We start from the raw sequence: 18,236 nt of genomic DNA on the forward strand, positions 1-18,236 counted from the left end.
GTTATACATACCTCTGCATCAGCTTTGTGGTTTCATCGGTAGTATATAGTAATAATATATATATATATAGTAATGCTTTTATGTTCATAATAATTAATTGCTATTAAAATAACGTACTGAGAACAAAAATAAACACACATAAACGTTCATAATTATGTATTTATTGTTTTTTAGTACCTAGACACTCGCTCAAGCAGTGTTTTGAGCTCAGATAAGATGGTTGTTGAGCGTCCACAGGCGACTGTTAATTTTACATCAGAATACACTACCTGTTATTAACGGAAAAATGTCAATTATCCACCAAATTATCATAATTTTTGTAAGTTAACAACGATGCCACCTCAGTAAAAGTAGTCAAATATTAAACTGAGTTATTGCCTACATAACATATTTTAATATAAATAATGTAGGAAAAACGTTAAAACAGAAATAAAGATGTAAACTTCATCTCTCATTCAAACTCGCTCGCTCCCGCTCTCGCAGTAGCGTGCTGAAGTGTCAAGTAATGTTCGTTTGGCTGCCGGGGGCTCGAGGATATAGAGCCAACAACTTTTTTTGAGCAAGCATTGATTTTGCGTGACACAATTTGCGGGACGCATGCGGGACGCATGAATTGGGCTTCAAACGCTGTGCGCGCACGCGCTACGCGGGACGGGTGGTCACCCTAACACACACACACATACACATACACATACAAACACAATGCATACACACACACACACAAATTTTATTATTACATTATTATATTATTTAAAAGCCCTTGTTACGTGTACTGTGTTAGGCTAACTGAGACTTGTTCTAGCACTATATCATCGCTCTTTTGTTAGTTTGATTGCTTCTATTGTTCTCATTTGTTAGTTGCTTTGAATAAAAGTGTCTGCTAAATGACTAGATGTAAATGTAATGTAAATGAAAATCAGAAAAAAACAGAGCAACTTACTGAAATCAATCATGACTCACAGAATCCATCAATCAGTGCTTCAACCGCCTGAAAGATGTCAGTAAGACAGCTCTAGATCAATAATGTCACATTATCACATAATCACAATCACCTCAGGAAACACATTCAGTGAACAAACTCCATAGCTAGAAAAACCTGTCTAGAGAAGAGCATTATGAAAAATAAATGAATTACATTACAAATTCATTATGAACACATGTTCTTTAGGTCAGAGAAACACTGGTTATTTAGTGAAAACACACTGAAGAACAATGCAATTATATAACATTAAATTAAATAATAACTAGTGCTGCCAATCGATTAAAACATTAACCAATTATTCACACATATTTTTCTGAAATTAATCACGCTTTTTAATCATGATTAATTATCCTAAATTAAATATAGAGGGATCCTTAAGGCTACAGAAGTAGATCTTTGATGAGCAGACGTCATGACAGCAGCTGCTTATGAGCGTACTCTGGCTGCTTCAAGAGCTGCTGAACATGACAGGGATCTGACACACATCCTAGTTTCTCAAACGTCTTCACCTTTCTGACCCTCTTGAGCTCTGACCGTGTCTGTAATGAGCTGATGAGTAGAATCGGCTGTGTTACTTGACCACTACAGAGACATGATCTTAAATCTGACTCATATAGAACATATACATGCATGCGCAGTTTTAAGGCAGCTTTAATCGCCTTTTTGGTAATACATGACTTAACTGATGACATAACTACAATAATGCATGCTCGTAGTTTCATTTGTGTTTTGATATGAAATGATATATAGTGTGTGGCATTGTATTTGTGCGTGTAATTGAAGTGAAGTGAAGTGAAGTGACATTCAGCCAAGTATGGTGACCCATACTCAGAATTTGTGCTCTGCATTTAACCCATCCGAAGAGCACACACACAGAGCAGTGAACACACACACACACACACTGTGAACACACACCCGGAGCAGTGGGCAGCCATTTATGCTGCGGCGCCCGGGGAGCAGTTGGGGGTTCGATGCCTTGCTCAAGGGCACCTAAGTCGTGGTATTGAAGGTGGAGAGAGAACTGTACATGAACTCCCCCCACCCACAATTCCTGCCGGCCCGGGACTCGAACTCACAACCTTTCGATTGGGAGTCCAACTCTCTAACCATTAGGCCACGACTTCCCATAAGAGCACACACTACGAGCACAGTATACCAGCTGACAGGACAGGGGAAATCATCTTTACTGACATAAGACCTGACAACATCTCTTCTGACGGTAGTTGAGAGTAGGGTGGCCAACCCTAGCTCCGCCCCTGCGTTAATTGAACGTGTTAAACAGAAAAAATGTATTGCTTACTTTAATGCCAAGCGGCAACCTTCCAGTCTTTCTCTTGAACCCAACAAGGAAGTGATCTTCTGGTTGCTGGAGACTTCAGACTCTTCAGACTCCAAAAGGTCAAAGTCAAAGTCAATCCCATAGATTGGTGGGTGTGGTTTCAGCAACCAGTCACCTCAGCTCCTCCCAGCTCCCGCCTCTTTGTCCATTTTCAATTGTTGACGGCCGGCTCCACCCACTTTGAGCTTCAAAATGTTCTGCAAAAATTGGCACAAAAGAGCCCTCTTTCTGCACAGGTTTTCCCCTTTTTTTCATTCAGAAAACGCAAACACACAATATAATTACCAGAAGAATCACAATATGAGCTCAGATAGCACACGGTTATCCATGAGTGAACATTGAGCAGCAGAACTGAAGACACACAGCTCAGACTCTCAGGGTGATATAAGCAGGGTCACAGGAGATGGTGTGCTTTGGAAATAAATCCTAGTGGGAGACAAAGAGGAAGAGGAGGGGAAAGAGAACTGAAGGGGGCGGGGTCAAAGGTTATTTATTCCTGATGAAATACACAGCGCTGTAGTTGATCATGTTCTTGTGCATGAGGACAGCTGGCCACAAAGTAGCAGTACTTCAGATGAGAACGTCTACTTTTGATATTTCAGAAAGACTGAACGGATTTGAGCTTCATTTCTTCATTTTTACCTGAAAACAGAACGCATGGGGAATTGGGTGAGAAGTATCAGTGTCTCATCAATGGATGCTCTGCAGTGAATGGGTGCCGTCAGAATGAGAGCCCAAACAGCTGATAAAAACATCACAATAATCCACAGCACTCCAGTCCATCAGTGAACATCTGGAGAAGACAAAAGAAGAAACAAATCCAGCAATAAGATGTTTTTAACTCAACTACATAGAGTCTATAATTCATAATAACACTTCCTCCAGTGAAAAAGTCCAGCTGTTTTGGCTTGTAAACGCTGCTTGACCTGTGCAGATTTCTCTTCTGATCCAGACCAGAACACGTTTTCACTGGAGGAAGTGTTATTATGGATTATGGACTATTTTAGCATGGTGATGTTCAGACCAGCACTGTGCCTGTGAGTCTCATGTAGTTTCTCTGTGATGGTCCTGTTTAGCACTAATAGCGTCTCTAATGGTCTTGTTTAAAGGAGCCAAATATTTAATTGAAAATGAGCACTAGAATGAGGTCAGATCAGATTAAGCTGTAAGGACTAATTACATGTGCATGAGTTTAGTTAGAGGATCCACAATATGTGACATAACGGCACAAAACACGAGAGAACGATGTGAGTGTCAAATTGCCTTGTTCACTGCTCCAGGTGTGTGTACATGGTCTGTGTGTGTTCACTGCTCCGGGTGTGTGTGTGTGTGTGTGTGTTCACTGCTGTGTATGTGTGCACTTGGATGGGTTATATGCACCAATTCAGAGTATGGGTCACCATACTTGACAAATGTCAGGACTTTCACTTTCACTTTTTTTCCACATACTCACTGTTTCAAAGAAGTTTTACAGTCAATCGTGATGTTAATGTTTATAATATAAGTAATTTAGCTGATTAGTGCTGGACAATAATATAGTTACATTCAGTGAAGATATAAACAATCATGTGTATCACACACTCACACTCCTTTGTGTCTCTCCGCAGGACGATAACTCCATGTTCTTTCAGTTCGGACCCTCCATCGAGCAGCAGGCATCCGTCATGCTCAACATCATGGAGGAATATGACTGGTACATCTTCTCCATCGTCACCACATACTACCCCGGTTACCAGGACTTTGTTACTAAGGTAAATGCTACAGTGAGTGTTGTGATGGTGTGTGTGTGTGTGTTTAACCCTCGTGCGGTCGCCACAGATCCGCAGCACCATCGAGAACAGTTTTGTGGGCTGGGAGCTGGAGGAGGTGCTGCTGCTGGACATGTCTGTGGACGACGGAGACGCCAAGATCCAGCAGAACCAGCTGAAGAAGCTGCAGAGCCCCGTCATCCTGCTCTACTCCACCAAAGAGGAGGCCAACATCATCTTCCAGGTGGCACACTCCGTGGGGCTGACGGGCTACGGCTACACCTGGATCGCCCCGTCTCTGGTGGCCGGAGACGCCGACCACATCCCGACCGAGTTCCCCACAGGTGACACAGAGTTTATTCATATCTGGACTGATATTCAGTTCTCATTTTTTGTGTTTTAAGATGATTGTAGCTTTTATTCATTTTGTTTCAGTTTTAGCTTTTAGTACATCAAATTGAACTACATGAAATTGACAAATGTTGCTTTGGAAACGAGTTAAAATGCAGTTCGTTTTTTATTTTATTTATTTCAGTTGAAGTTTATTAGATGTTTTCTGGTTTAAGTTTGGTTGACCTGTAATATCCGTGATAAAGCGGCGGTCTGTCTGTGCAGGCATGATCTCGGTGTCGTACGACGAGTGGGATTATGGGCTGGAGGCGCGCGTGCGTGATGGTGTAGCTGTGATCGCATCAGCCACCTCCACCATGATGATGGACCGCGGGCCGGACACGCTCCTGAGGTCTGAGTGCCACGGGGCCCCTGACAGGAAGAGCCCCATCACAGGAAACCACAACAACGAAGTGCTCAGGTGACACACACACACACACACTGTTAGAAATGTCAACACTTGTTGAGGCTTTATTTTTCGTTAATTTAGCCACTGTATTGAATAAATACCTGGGGTTATGTTTGTTTTCTTCTAAAAGAGAAGAAAAGTAATCGGATCTAGCAGTTTTTAATGTTTTTCTGTAGGATATGTTACTTTCCCGCCAAGCAATACGAAATACCTCTAGTTTTGTTTTCCTCCAGCTGCGCTCCATTTTTCGGACTGCTCTCTTTAGGGTGCGAGTATGCTCATTATACCATGGTGTCAAACTGTTTTCCTTAACCTTCCTTAAGCGTAAAGGAGCAACTTTATTTAAAGTGCTAGAAAAGAGAGAGTCCATAGTTTCTGTTACATCATCAAGTTGTTCTGAGGTTTTGGATATGCTAAGGAATTTGGATACATCAGGAAGATAACTTAAAAAGCAGTCTTTTGTGTTAGAAGTGATGGTTCTTCCATACTTGTAACAAGAAGTAGAATTTACAATTTTGGCTATATGAATTTTGCAAAGAACTAAATAATGATCTGAGATATCATCACTTGGCTGAATAATTTCAACACCATCAACATCAATTCCATGTGACAGTATTAAATCTAGAGTATGATTTCGACAGTGAGTAGGTCCTGAAACGTGTTGTCTAACACCAATAGAGTTCAGAATGTCTATAAATGCTGATCCCAATGCATCGTTTTCATTATCAACATGGATATTAAAATCACCAACTATTAAAACTTTATCTGCAGCCAGAACTAACTCGGATGTAAAATCACCAAACTCTTTAATAAAGTCTGTATGGTGCCCTGGTGGCCTGTATACAGTAGCCAGTACAAACATAACAGGGGATTTATCATTAACATTTGTTTCTCTGGATAGTGTTATATGAAGCACCATTACTTCAAACGAGTTATACTTGTAGCCTGCCCTCTGAGAAATCCTGAAAACGTTGTTATAAATTGAAGCAACACCTCCACCTTTGCCTTTTAGACGTGGCTCATGTTTATAACAGTAATCTTGGGGGGTGGACTCATTTAAAATAATGTAATCATCAGGTTTTAGCCAGGTTTCTGTCAAACAGAGTACATCTATATTATGATCAGTGATCATATTATTTACAAAAAGTGTTTTCGTAGAAAGGGATCTGATATTCAATAAGCCAAGCTTTATCATTTGTTTATCCATATTGCTTCTGTTTTTTATTTGTTGAACCTCAATTAAATTGTTAATCTTAACTTGGTTTGGACATTTTTTGTATTTTCTAGTTCGGGGAACAGACACAGTCTCTATAGTGTGATATCTAGGTGAAAAAGTCTCTATGTGCTGAGAATTAACTGACCTCTGTGACGGGAGGCGGCTAGCAGACGGTCGGTTTAGCCAGTCTGTCTGCTTCCTGACCTGGGCCCCAGTTAGTCAAGTATAAACACTAAGACTATTTGCCATATTTCTAGAGAGAAGAGTGGCGCCACCCCAGGAGGGATGAAGACCATCTCTTTTAAGCAGGTCAGGTCTGCCCCAAAAGCTTGTCCAATTGTCTATGAAACCTATGTTATTCTGTGGGCACCACTTAGACATCCAGCCATTGAGTGATGACAATCTGCTATGCATCTCATCACCACGGTAAGCAGGGAGGGGACCAGAGCATATTACAGTGTCTGACATCGTGCTTGCAAGTTCACACACCTCTTTAATGTTATTTTTAGTGATCTCCGACTGGCGAAGTCGAACATCATTAGCGCCGGCATGAATAACAATCTTACTGTATTTACGTTTAGCATTAGCCAGCGCTTTTAAATTTGCCAAGATGTCAGGCGCTCTGGCTCCCGGTAAACATTTGACTATGGTGGCTGGTGTCTCTATATTCACGTTCCGTACAATAGAATCACCAATAACTAGAGCACTTTCATCAGGTTTCTCAGTGGGTGCATCACTGAGTGGGGAGAACCTGTTTAATGTTTTGATCGGAACAGAAGAGCGGTGTTTTGACCCACGACTACGCTGCCTCACCGTCACCCAGTTGCCCTGCTGCAGGGGCTCTGTTTCCGGAACCGAACAATGTACAGGAATCCCTGAGCTAGACGCATCCAAAGCCGTATCTAGAGCCCTAACATTCTTACTGTCCTCAATTAAAGTTTGGATGCGTGTCTCTAATTCTGAAATCTTCTCTGTCAGCCTAACTATTTCCCTGCATTTATCACATGTGAATCCCTCATCAGCGACAGAGATAGATAAACTGTACATGTGGCAAGAGGTGCAAGAAACAATGACGGGAGAAGCCATTACTCACCGTGCTTGATGAAAATTCTTACTGCGGTTGTTTGATGAACTTGTGAAAAACTGGAGCGAGGGAGAGGAGAGGAGAAAAGAAAACAGCGATAGGTTCGAATGAAAACGCTAATGACAAGCTAACGAGTGCTAACGCTTTGCAGGTGTACTGCACTCACGGATATAAAATAGAAGTGAACGATCAAAGTTAATCTGATAAGATTGATTGATAATATCAGAAATATGGTGTGAATTAAGTTATATTTTACCACTTTAAAAAGCAGAGAGTGATAGTAAGATAAAGATTCTAGAGAAAAAATAAAATAAAAACAGCTACACGGAGCTACGATTTGCTACAGAAAGGCCAACAGGAAGTAGAGAAAACACTTAGTAGCTTTATTTATTATTGTTATCATTCTTTGTTTTTATATTGTTCTTTGTTTTGGTGGCATTATTTGGCAGCAGTGTGTCAGCAGTAAGTGTGTGTGTGGATGACCTGCTGCCGTGTGTTTCTCAGGTATCTGATGAACGTGACCTTCGAGGGCCGGAATCTCTCCTTCAGTGAGGACGGCTATCAGATGCACCCCAAACTGGTGATCATCCTGCTGAACAAGGACAGACAGTGGGACAGAGTAAGAGACGTGATTCTGTGTTCAGCCACTCTGCTTTGGGACTCTGTGAGAGTTTGTGAATGTGAACGACCAGCAGATGCTTATGAGTCTATTGTAATGAAGTACTGAAATGTATGATATCGAACACCCATCAGGGTTTGCAAACGTGTCCCTCTCTCACTCAGAGAGCATCATGTAAGTAATGTCTGTGTTTTTGCAGGTGGGTAAGTGGGAGAATGGCTCTCTGTCGATGAAGTTTCACGTGTGGCCACGTTTCGAGCTCTACTCTGGGACTGAGAGCCGTGAAGATGATCATCTGTCCATCGTGACGCTGGAGGAGGCTCCGTTCGTGATGGTGGAGGACGTGGATCCACTCAGCGGCACCTGCATGAGGAACACGGTTCCCTGCCGAAAGCAGCTCAAATCACTGTAAGCACACACACACTCATTCTCTCCTGAAACACATTATTGGGATCCCATCACAAGCATTCAGCCAATACACTTACAGCATTTCCACCTGGTATTAACTTCATATTAACGTCATGGTTTCTGATGAGCTCCATCTGTGTTTCACTGATCTGATCACAAACGCTTGATCTGTCTTGATCTGTCTGTCTGTCAGGAATCAGACGGGGGATTCTGGCATCTACATCAAGCGCTGCTGTAAAGGCTTCTGTATTGACATCCTGAAGAAGATTGCCAAGTCTGTGAAGTTCACCTACGACCTTTATCTGGTCACCAACGGCAAACACGGCAAGAAGATCAACGGCACGTGGAATGGGATGGTGGGAGAGGTACGGCTCCTATCTTTTCAAAAGAAGTCAGGAACATTGTCTGTGAGGGTTTGTGTGTGTTTGTGCTAGTCGAACAAAGTCTTTATGAAGTATGCAAGTGTCCTCATTTAGACAGCTGTGCATGGTTTCAATCTACATTTCTCACAATGACATCCCAACGTAAGAGACACACACACACACACTCACACTCTGTTGTGCCCCAGTTTAGTTATGTGAAGTGACGTTCAGGTATTTAGAGCTAGAATTACCAACAGAGAGTGACAGACAGACAGAGAGAGAGAGAGAGAGAGAGACAGAGACAGAGACAGAGACAGAGACAGAGACAGAGACAGCCACTTACTGTTTGTTGTTGATCTAGGTTGATCTAGAATCTCTCATCATATCTGCTGTTCACGTCTCCATATCTGTCCTCATGTCAACACAATGCAGCTATGAATGCTGAGAATGAAGCTAACCTGCCTCTCCAAACATGCTTGAACTGTATAGATATGATATTTTTTATAGTGTTCAAATGTAGAGGTGGCTGATTAACTGCTAGAAATTTAACAACTGTTGATATTTTGGATACTGTATGTCTGTCTGTCTGTCTCTCACCCATCTGTTTGTCTGTCGCTCACCTATCTGTCCGTCTGTCTGTCTGTCTGTCTGTCTCTCACCCATCTGTCTGTCTGTCTCTCACCTGTCTGTCTGTCTGTCTCTAACCTGTCTGTCTGTCTGTCTCTCACCTGTCTGGTCTGTCTGTCACCTGTCTGTCTGTTTGTCTCTAACCTGTCTTTCTATCTGTATGTCTGTCTCTAACCTGTCTGTCTGTCTGTCTCTCACCTGTCTGTCTGTCTGTCTCTCACCTGTCTGTCTGTCTGTCTCTAACCTGTCTGTCTGTCTCTCACCGGTCTGTCTGTCACCTGTCTGTCTGTCTGTCTCTAACCTGTCTGTCTGTCTCTCACCGGTCTGTCTGTCACCTGTCTGTCTGTTTGTCTCTAACCTGTCTTTCTATCTGTATGTCTGTCTCTAACCTGTCTGTCTGTCTCTCACCTGTTTATCTGTCTGTCTGTCTGTCTGTCTCTCACCTGTCTGTCTGTCTGTCTCTAACCTGTCTGTCTGTCTGTCTCTCACCTGTCTGTCTCTCACCTGTCTGTCTGTCTGTCTCTAACCTGTCTGTCTGTCTGTCTCTCACCTGTTTGTCTGTCTGTCTGTCTGTCTCTCACCTTGCTGTCTCTCACCTGTCTATCTGTCTCTCACCTGTCTGTCTGTCTCTAACCTGTCTGTCTATCTGTATGTCTGTCTCTCACCTCTCAGTCTGTCTCTCCCCTGTCTTCCTGTCTGTCTGATGTCTTTCACCCGTCTGTGTTTCTGTCTGTCTGTCTCTTACCTGTCTGTCTCTAACCTGTCTTTCTGTCTGTCTCTCTCTCACCTGTCTATCTGTCTGTCTATAACCTGTCTGTCTCTCTTTTTCTCACCAGTCTGTCTGTCTGTTTCTCACCTTTCTTTCTTTCTTTCTCTCTCTCACCTATCTGTCTGTCTCTCACCTGTCTGTCTTTCTAACCTTTCTGTCTCTCTATTTCTCACCTTCCTGCTGTATTGGCTTCTGTATTGACATCCTGAAGAAGATTGCCAAGTCTGTTTCTAACCTGTCTGTCTGTCTCTCACCCATCTGTCTGTCTGTCTCTCACCTATCTGTCCGTCTGTCTGTCTGTCTCTCACCCATCTGTCTGTCTGTCTCTCACCTATCTGTCCGTCTGTCTGTCTGTCTCTCACCCATCTGTCTGTCTGTCGCTCACCTATCTGTCCGTCTGTCTGTCTGTCTCGCACCTATCATTCTATCTCTCAACTGTCTTCCTTTTTGTCTGGCTATCACTCACCCATCTGTCTGTCTGTCTCTAACCTGTCTGTCTCTCACCTATCAGTCTGTCTCTCAACTGTCTGTCTTTCTGTCTGTCTGTTTCTCACCTGTCTGTCTGTCTGTCTCTAACCTGTCTGTCTGTCTCTCACTTGTCACTCTGTCTCTCAACTGTCTTCCTGTCTGTCTGGCTGTCTCTCACCCACCTGTCTGTCTGTCTCTCACCTGTCAGTCTGTCTCTCAACTGTCTTCCTGGCTGTCTCTCTCCCATCTGTCTGTCTGTCTCTCTCCCACCTGTCTGTCTGTCTCTCACCAGTCTGTCTGTCTGTGTCTCACCTGTCTGTCTGTCGGTCTCTCACCTGTCAGTCTGTCTCTCAACTGTCTTCCTGTCTGTCTGTCTCTAAACTGTCTGTCTGTCTCTCACCTATCAGTCTGTCTCTCAACTGTCTTCCTGTCTGTCTAGCTGTCTCTCACCCACTTGTCTCTCTGTCTCTCACCTATCTGTCTGTCTGTCTCTCATCTGTCTGTCTGTCTGTCACTCACCTGTCCATCTGTCTCTAACCTGTCTGTTTGTCTCTAACCTGTCTGTCTGTCTTTCTTTCTAACCTTTCTGTCTCTCTCTTTCTCACCTTTCTTTCTGTCTGTCTCTAACCTGTCTGCGTGTCTGCAGGTGGTGCTGAAGAATGCTCACATGGCCGTCGGCTCGCTGACCATCAATGAGGAGAGGTCAGAGGTCATCGATTTCTCCGTGCCCTTCATTGAGACAGGCATAAGCGTCATGGTCTCACGGAGCAACGGCACCGTGTCTCCATCTGCGTTCCTCGGTGAGACATTCTTCTTCTTCCATCTGTTCAACTCTGCTGTCCTGTATCTGCTGACATGTGTAGTGTGACTGTTCTCCGTCCGCAGAGCCATTCAGTGCTGATGTCTGGATCATGATGTTCGTTATGCTACTGCTGGTTTGTGCCATTGCAGTGTTCGTGTTTGAATACTTCAGTCCCGTTGGCTTCAATCGCCGTCTCATCGACGGCAGAGGTACAGAACAACATGAGTGCTTCCACATCTGCACACATGAGCTCATCGGGGGGAGCTTTGCTGACAAATACTGAAGCTATTTCCTGGGAATCATTCATTATTGATTGTAATTTCTAGAACTTTAGTATCATGCAGTTCTTCTGTACTTTTGCTCATGGTTCATGTCACACCCCCTGTCCATTATTTTTTCTTATAAAAATTGTGTTCAGAATTTAAATTAATTTTTAAAAGCTGATGTTAGCTTTTAAGTATTTAAACAAGTATTTAAAATATAGATCATAGGTTTTGGCACAAAACACCATTGGTTACAGATTTATAAGCGATTCTCATTACAAAACTGGTGAAATTGATTGTTGGTGATTGCAGGTGAATGTTGTGTTACCAAACGTTATAAGAGGGTTCTTGTGGAGCAGCATATTTTGCTAACCACTATAAAAACTCTTGTCATGTTGGCATTAGTCTAATTGACTCGGTTCTCCAAATGACAAATTAAACTGACCCAAAATATCATAGAGATATAACATCAACAACAGAAGATACAGGGTGTGTAAGGTGAGTTGCATTCAGTGTTGTTTTTCCCTGCTGACCTGGATCTCCAGCTACTAAATTGCTCCTTAACACTCATCAAGAAGGACTCACATGTCCCCTTCACTTTCATCAGTCAAGTCACCTTTATTTGTTTAGCACTATATACAATATTGGTTGTGTCAAAGCAGCTTTACAAAGTTAAACAGGAAAATAGTTTCTCAATGATGGAAGAAGACAATAACAGAGTTATTTTTCATCTAAAATCAGTTCATTGATGAGTGTCATCCTCCAGTTCAGGTCTCTTCAATAGTGTCTGTGGAATCAGTCAAGTGTCCCCTGCTAAGTAAGCCAAAGGAACGAAAACTCCATCGGTGACAGAAATGGAGAAAAAACCTTGGGAGAAACCGGACTCAATTGTGGGGTCAGTTCTCCTCTAGCCAGACGAAACTAGCAGTTAAATTCCAGGTTGCAGCATAGGTGCAGAGAACTTGTCTGGTTCTCATGGTCTTGTTCCGATGGTCGTCTTTACAGGGGACCTGTATCTGGGGCTGTAGTTGTCCTGGTCTCTGCTGTCTTTCAGGGATGTAGAGGTTCTTTCTAGGTGCTGATTCACCATCTGGTCTGGATACGTACTGGATCCGGGTGACTGCAGTGACCCTCTGATCTGGATTCAGACTGGATCTGGTGGCTACGGTGACCTCGGAATAAGAGAGAAACAGACAAATATTAGCATAGATGCCATTCTTTTAATGATGTAGCAAGTACATAGGGTGTCTTAATAAATGCAACCTAACAATCCTTTTACGGATTTGGATATTAGAAGCATATTAGTGTGTTATGTGTATGCCAGGTTAAAGAGATGGGTCTTTAATCTAGATTTAAACTGCAAGAGTGTGTCTGCCTCCCGAACAATGTTAGGTAGGTTATTCCAGAGTTTAGGCGCTAAATAGGAAAAGGATCTGCCGCCCGCAGTTGATTTTGATATTCTAGGTATTATCAAATTGCCTGAGTTTTCAGAACGTAGCGGACGTAGAGGATTATAATGTAAAAGGAGCTCATTCAAATTCTGAGGTGATAAACCATTCAGGGCTTTATAAGTAATAAGCAATATTTTAAAATCTATGCGATGCTTGATAGGGAGCCAGTGCAGTGTTGACAGGACCGGGCTAATATGGTCATACTTCCTGGTTCTAGTAAGAACTCTTGCTGCTGCATTTTGGACTAGCTGGACCAACCAATAAAGCATTACAATAATCTAACTTAATAATAATAATCTTGAGGTCATGGACACATTAATTAACGTTTCTGCATTTGATATTGAGAGCATAGGTTGTAATTTAGATATATTCTCAGGTGTTAAGCGAGAGTGATGGAGCCACTTATGTTGTGTTTCTGTGCTCTCAGAGGCCGGAGGTCCATCGTTCACCATTGGAAAGGCCATCTGGTTGCTCTGGGGTTTGGTCTTCAATAATTCTGTCCCAGTGCAAAACCCCAGAGGAACCACCAGCAAGATTATGGTGTCTGTTTGGGCCTTCTTTGCTGTGATTTTCTTGGCCAGCTATACTGCTAACCTGGCCGCATTTATGATTCAGGAAGAGTACGTGGACCAGGTGTCAGGCCTCAGCGACAAAAAGGTGCTTCAATAGAAGATACAACTGTACTTTAGGTACAGAAAATATATAAATTCACTTTTCTGGTCAGTCTGTCTATTCACTCACTCTTGTGCCATTTCTTTGTCTTCAGTTTCAGAGACCCAATGACTTCTCCCCACCATTTCGCTTTGGGACAGTGCCAAATGGCAGCACTGAGAGAAATATCCGCAATAACTACAGAGAGATGCACTCCTACATGGTCAAATTCCACCAGCGCAATGTGGATGAAGCTCTGTACAGTCTGAAAACAGGGTGAGTGTGGGAAACCACCTGAGGCACTTTTCTGATTAGTCATTAATGAAAATATTAGCAATATTGGGTTCTGAATGCTTGTCCTGTTTTGAATAACAGCAAGCTGGATGCCTTCATTTACGATGCCGCCGTGCTGAATTACATGGCGGGCAGAGATGAGGGCTGTAAGCTGGTAACCATCGGCTCTGGAAAAGTGTTTGCTTCCACCGGCTATGGCATCGCCATCCAGAAAGAATCGGGTTGGAAGAGACAGGTGGACCTCGCAATCCTCCAGCTCTTTGGAGACGGTACTGCTTATGTTGAGTCATCAGATGAACAATGATTTGCCAGCTTGTTCATTAGTAAAAATATAATCCATCAACCCTCGGTCATGCAGTGTAAATGCTGCACCCAATTAAAAATATGACATTAAATTTTTAAGCAGAATTTATGATGTTTGCATTTAGTAAGTCTTGTGAAATATTGCCCTGTAATACAAGGAGCTCATCATAAAATTCATGATTGTCTGACTGTTGTTGCGTTTTTGGAAGTTGGACATTTTGTTTTGATTTTGATGTTTATGTTTTGCATCTTGGACTTAGTTGGATTGGTTGTATATTTTTTAAGTTTAGTTTTTTTGTTTCTGTCATGTCTTTGTTCCCATGGTGGAAATCAAACACAATGTTGTAACAGACCCAGTATGTAAGAGCATTGCATCATCCTTTATAATATGTGTGTCTGTGTCTCAGGTGATATGGAGGAGTTTGAGGCTCTCTGGCTCACCGGGATCTGCCACCATGAAAAAAATGAAGTGATGAGCAGTCAGCTGGATGTGGACAATATGGCGGGTGTGTTCTACATGCTAGGTGCTGCCATGGCTCTGTCTCTGATCACCTTCATCGCTGAACACGTCTTTTACTGGCACCTGCGTTTCTGCTTCATTGGCGTGTTTTCTGGGAAACCAGGTTTCACCTTCACAATCAGCAGGGTAGTTCTCTCCCTAATGCATGCACAGGCACTCTTCAGAAAAACACAAGGTTTATGCTAAACATTGGAGTAATGCAAAATATAGTTTCAAGACGTTATTAAGCTAGAAATAACATATTGTTGGCATCTCTGAACACTGAAACTTTTCTCTCTTTACTTAGGAGATATATAGCTGTATTCATGGAGTTGAAATCGAAGATAAGAGTTCAGCTCTGAATTCACCCTCTGCTACCATGAACAACACCCACTCGAATATTCTGCATTTGCTGCGCACCGCCAAGAACATGGCATCTCTTTCCGGTGTCAACGGTTCCCCACACAGTGCACTCGACTTCATCCGCCGAGAGTCCTCTGTGTATGACATCAACGAGCACTGCCGCAGCCTGGCCGGACACTCAGACTGCAAGGCCCCATACCTGCTCGAGGACAACATGTTCAGCGACTACATCAGTGAGGTGGAGCGCACCTTTGGCAACCTATACCTGAAGGACAGTAATCTCTACCAGGACCACTACCTGCACCTCCATGGAGGCTCAACCCTGGGACTGATGGGCCCATCCCATAACCGGCCCCACAGCCTGGGCTCCAGCAGTTCTCTGGAGGGCGGCATGTTTGACTGCGATAGCCTGGGCGGTGGTGTGGCCCCTATCTTTAGCACACAGCCGCGCTCTGCCCTGACCCACAGGAACATGAGCAAATTCGACCTGCTGCAGAGCAAGACTCCTCCATCTGGGTTGAAGCAGGGACTGGCCGACCTGTATGGAAAATTCTCCTTCAAAGGTGGAGTGTCTAGTTCCGGATATATTGCAGGGCACGACCAGTTTTGTGATGGTGCAGATGATGGAAACATCCGTTCTGATGTGTCTGACATTTCCACTCATACTGTGACCTATGGCAATCTGGAGGGCAATGCTAAGAAACGCAAGCAGTATAGAGACAGCCTGAAGAAGCGGCCTGCATCTGCAAAGTCCCGACGAGAACTCGACGAAATCGAGCTGGGTTACCGCCGCCGCCAGCACCATGGCCACCACCATCATCACCATGGGCACCGCTCAGCTTCACCTCCATCTGAGCACAAACAAGGTGGTGGTGTGAGCTCAACCTCATATCTGTTACAAGACAAGGAAAGCCTGAGGGATTTTTACCTGGACCAGTTCCGGCCCAAAGAAGGCATCCCGCAGTGGGAGCATGTGGATCTTACAGATGGTCCCAGTGGGGGAGGAGGAGGCAACTGCACCAGCCTGGTGTCTGTGGATGACTTCCTGAAGAGCGAACCCAAGAAGCCGGAAAGCAAGAGTGGGAGCAGTGAGTGGGAATGTCGTAGTTGTCGTGCAAGCAGTGCGGGCAGCAAGCAGATGGCCCTGCATGGAGTTCTGCACATGGGTGGGACAGGCTACATTGGCAGTGGCTGTGTGGCAGCGGGTGCTGGAGGAGGTTTTGGGAGCAGCCGCCCCAGTTCAGCAACTTGTATGAGGTGCGAAGCCTGCAAGAAGTCAGGCAACCTGTATGACATCAGCGAGGACAGTAACCACCTGTTGGATCAACTGGGAAGCAGTAGGGGTCAGACACCAGTGCAACGCCGCAGGACCTTCAGCGGGAAACCGCTACTCCGGCAACATTCCTACGACACTTTTGTGGACCTGCAGAGAGAAGAGTTAGGTGTGCCGCTGGGGTTCGGCGGCCCTGAGGCACTGCCACCACCACGCAGTGTGAGCCTCAAGGAGAGGGAGCGCTGCATAGATGCCTCTAGTCCCTTCGCACACATATTTGAGCATCCTGGAGATCGCAAGCAGGACACAGACCATGACCCGCTGTTCTATGGAGCTGCTGAGAGGGGCGTGGTATCGCCATTCGGGTTGTTCAGAGTGGGGGAGAATACACCTCATGGAGGCCTCATGGAGGGGCCAGCTCACTCCTTATCCAAATCTCTCTATCCTGACCGAACCGACCACAACCCCTTCATCCCCACATTTGGAGATGACCAGTGTCTGCTGCATGGTGCCAAGTCCTACTATATCACCAAGCAGCAGCAGCACAGCGACTTGCTCAGCACCATGGGCATGACCTCCTTCCTGCCGGCATCAGCCACCTCCAGAGTCATGTCTAACTTGGCTCCGCACTTTCCTGCAGATTTGTGCATGGGGAACCACCACACCAGCAAGCTCAGTCTCGGTCCACCTCGACCTTTTAACGACAACAATGGACACATGTATGAGAAACTCTCTAGCATAGAGTCTGACGTTTGAGAAAGAGCAATGAGCAAGGTAAAGAACAGAGAAGCATTCTGTTAGCCAGATTTTAGCAGAATACTCAGAACTTGAGAGAATTGAAAAGGTCATTTCCTGTCAAGTTCACATATACACCAATGGGCTCATCTTCACGAGCTGGTGAGAACAAAAGCACGTCCATCTGTTGAGTGTGTGCACGAAAAAGAACAGGAGAGCAGATGTCCCGTTTCACCTACATCCCTTGCATCACACCGGAACAGCCCTGTCCTGTACTCTTGTCTTTCGTGAAGATACAATCATGAAAGCATAATAAATGCTCATAGATTTTTTTTTCTTTTGAAACAGGGTAATAACTGTACCTCAGAGATGTAGTGAAGACACTGCTGACTGGTAATCTGTTATTGAAATTGGGTTTAATTTGTTTGATGTTTTCCTGACCCTGCTCTGGAGGCCTTTGCTGAGCATCAGGGATATTTAAATGTGATGATCAATCCACATTCAACCTAATGTATCCATGGCAACAGCCTCTCCCATGCTGTTTACTGCCATGAAACACGTGTGCATTAGTGAAAGTGCACAAGCCTCTGCTGTGTTTTATCCTGTCATTTATATTCAAATCTCTACTGCCATGATATCTCATATCCAGCAAGATATCTTGTTGATACACCTTTGGTTACACTCACGTCATGTGACTCTTGCTTAGAAGTTGAAAAATAAGGGGTTAAAAAGACATTATTGTCATATGTTTTGGTTGTAAATATATTTCTCTTTATATAAGCCATCAAGGTCAACCTTTAATATAGCTTTTTTCAAGTATAACAAATAACCAAAATAAAGACTAAAACAAAACAAAATGACAAAAACATAAAATATGCCAATTTTAGCAAAAGCATTATAACTCACGATAAGTAATATTTTAAGCGATAGTTTGATTTTTAAATACGTTTATTACTTGATTCTGATAGTTTACTGCCTCCTAACCGGCTTATTTTTAAGGATTTACCTTTATTTGTTTACCTGCAGTACAACAGAGCTGAGCAGTTCTGTCGTAGACATGTTTAGTTTACTTGATCGGTGTACCAAATACTCTTTTCTAAGTTTATCTTAAATTGTGTTTAGACGTCTGGTCGCCGGCTGGAGTGGTCCAGGTTCTCTCTCTCTCTCTTTCTCTCTCTCTC

At 43.8% G+C, this 18,236-nt stretch overlaps 1 protein-coding gene across 1 annotated transcript in view; it reads left to right on the top strand.

The window, feature by feature from the left end:
- The window catches only part of LOC132149720 (glutamate receptor ionotropic, NMDA 2B-like), a 41,762-nt gene extending 23,526 nt beyond the window's left edge, over positions 1–18,236 (top strand). The window contains exons 4-16 of the mRNA XM_059559131.1: positions 3,929–4,072; positions 4,140–4,413; positions 4,685–4,880; positions 7,673–7,787; positions 7,987–8,195; positions 8,389–8,560; positions 11,068–11,221; positions 11,307–11,432; positions 13,365–13,594; positions 13,704–13,864; positions 13,964–14,151; positions 14,593–14,831; positions 14,992–18,236. Coding sequence (XP_059415114.1) covers positions 3,929–4,072; positions 4,140–4,413; positions 4,685–4,880; positions 7,673–7,787; positions 7,987–8,195; positions 8,389–8,560; positions 11,068–11,221; positions 11,307–11,432; positions 13,365–13,594; positions 13,704–13,864; positions 13,964–14,151; positions 14,593–14,831; positions 14,992–17,076 — 4,293 coding nt within the window. The 3' untranslated portion in view covers positions 17,077–18,236. The remainder of the gene's footprint in view (positions 1–3,928; positions 4,073–4,139; positions 4,414–4,684; positions 4,881–7,672; positions 7,788–7,986; positions 8,196–8,388; positions 8,561–11,067; positions 11,222–11,306; positions 11,433–13,364; positions 13,595–13,703; positions 13,865–13,963; positions 14,152–14,592; positions 14,832–14,991) is intronic.

This window comes from Carassius carassius, chromosome 9 (assembly GCF_963082965.1).
Source record: "Carassius carassius chromosome 9, fCarCar2.1, whole genome shotgun sequence".
Lineage (NCBI taxonomy): Eukaryota > Metazoa > Chordata > Actinopteri > Cypriniformes > Cyprinidae > Carassius > Carassius carassius.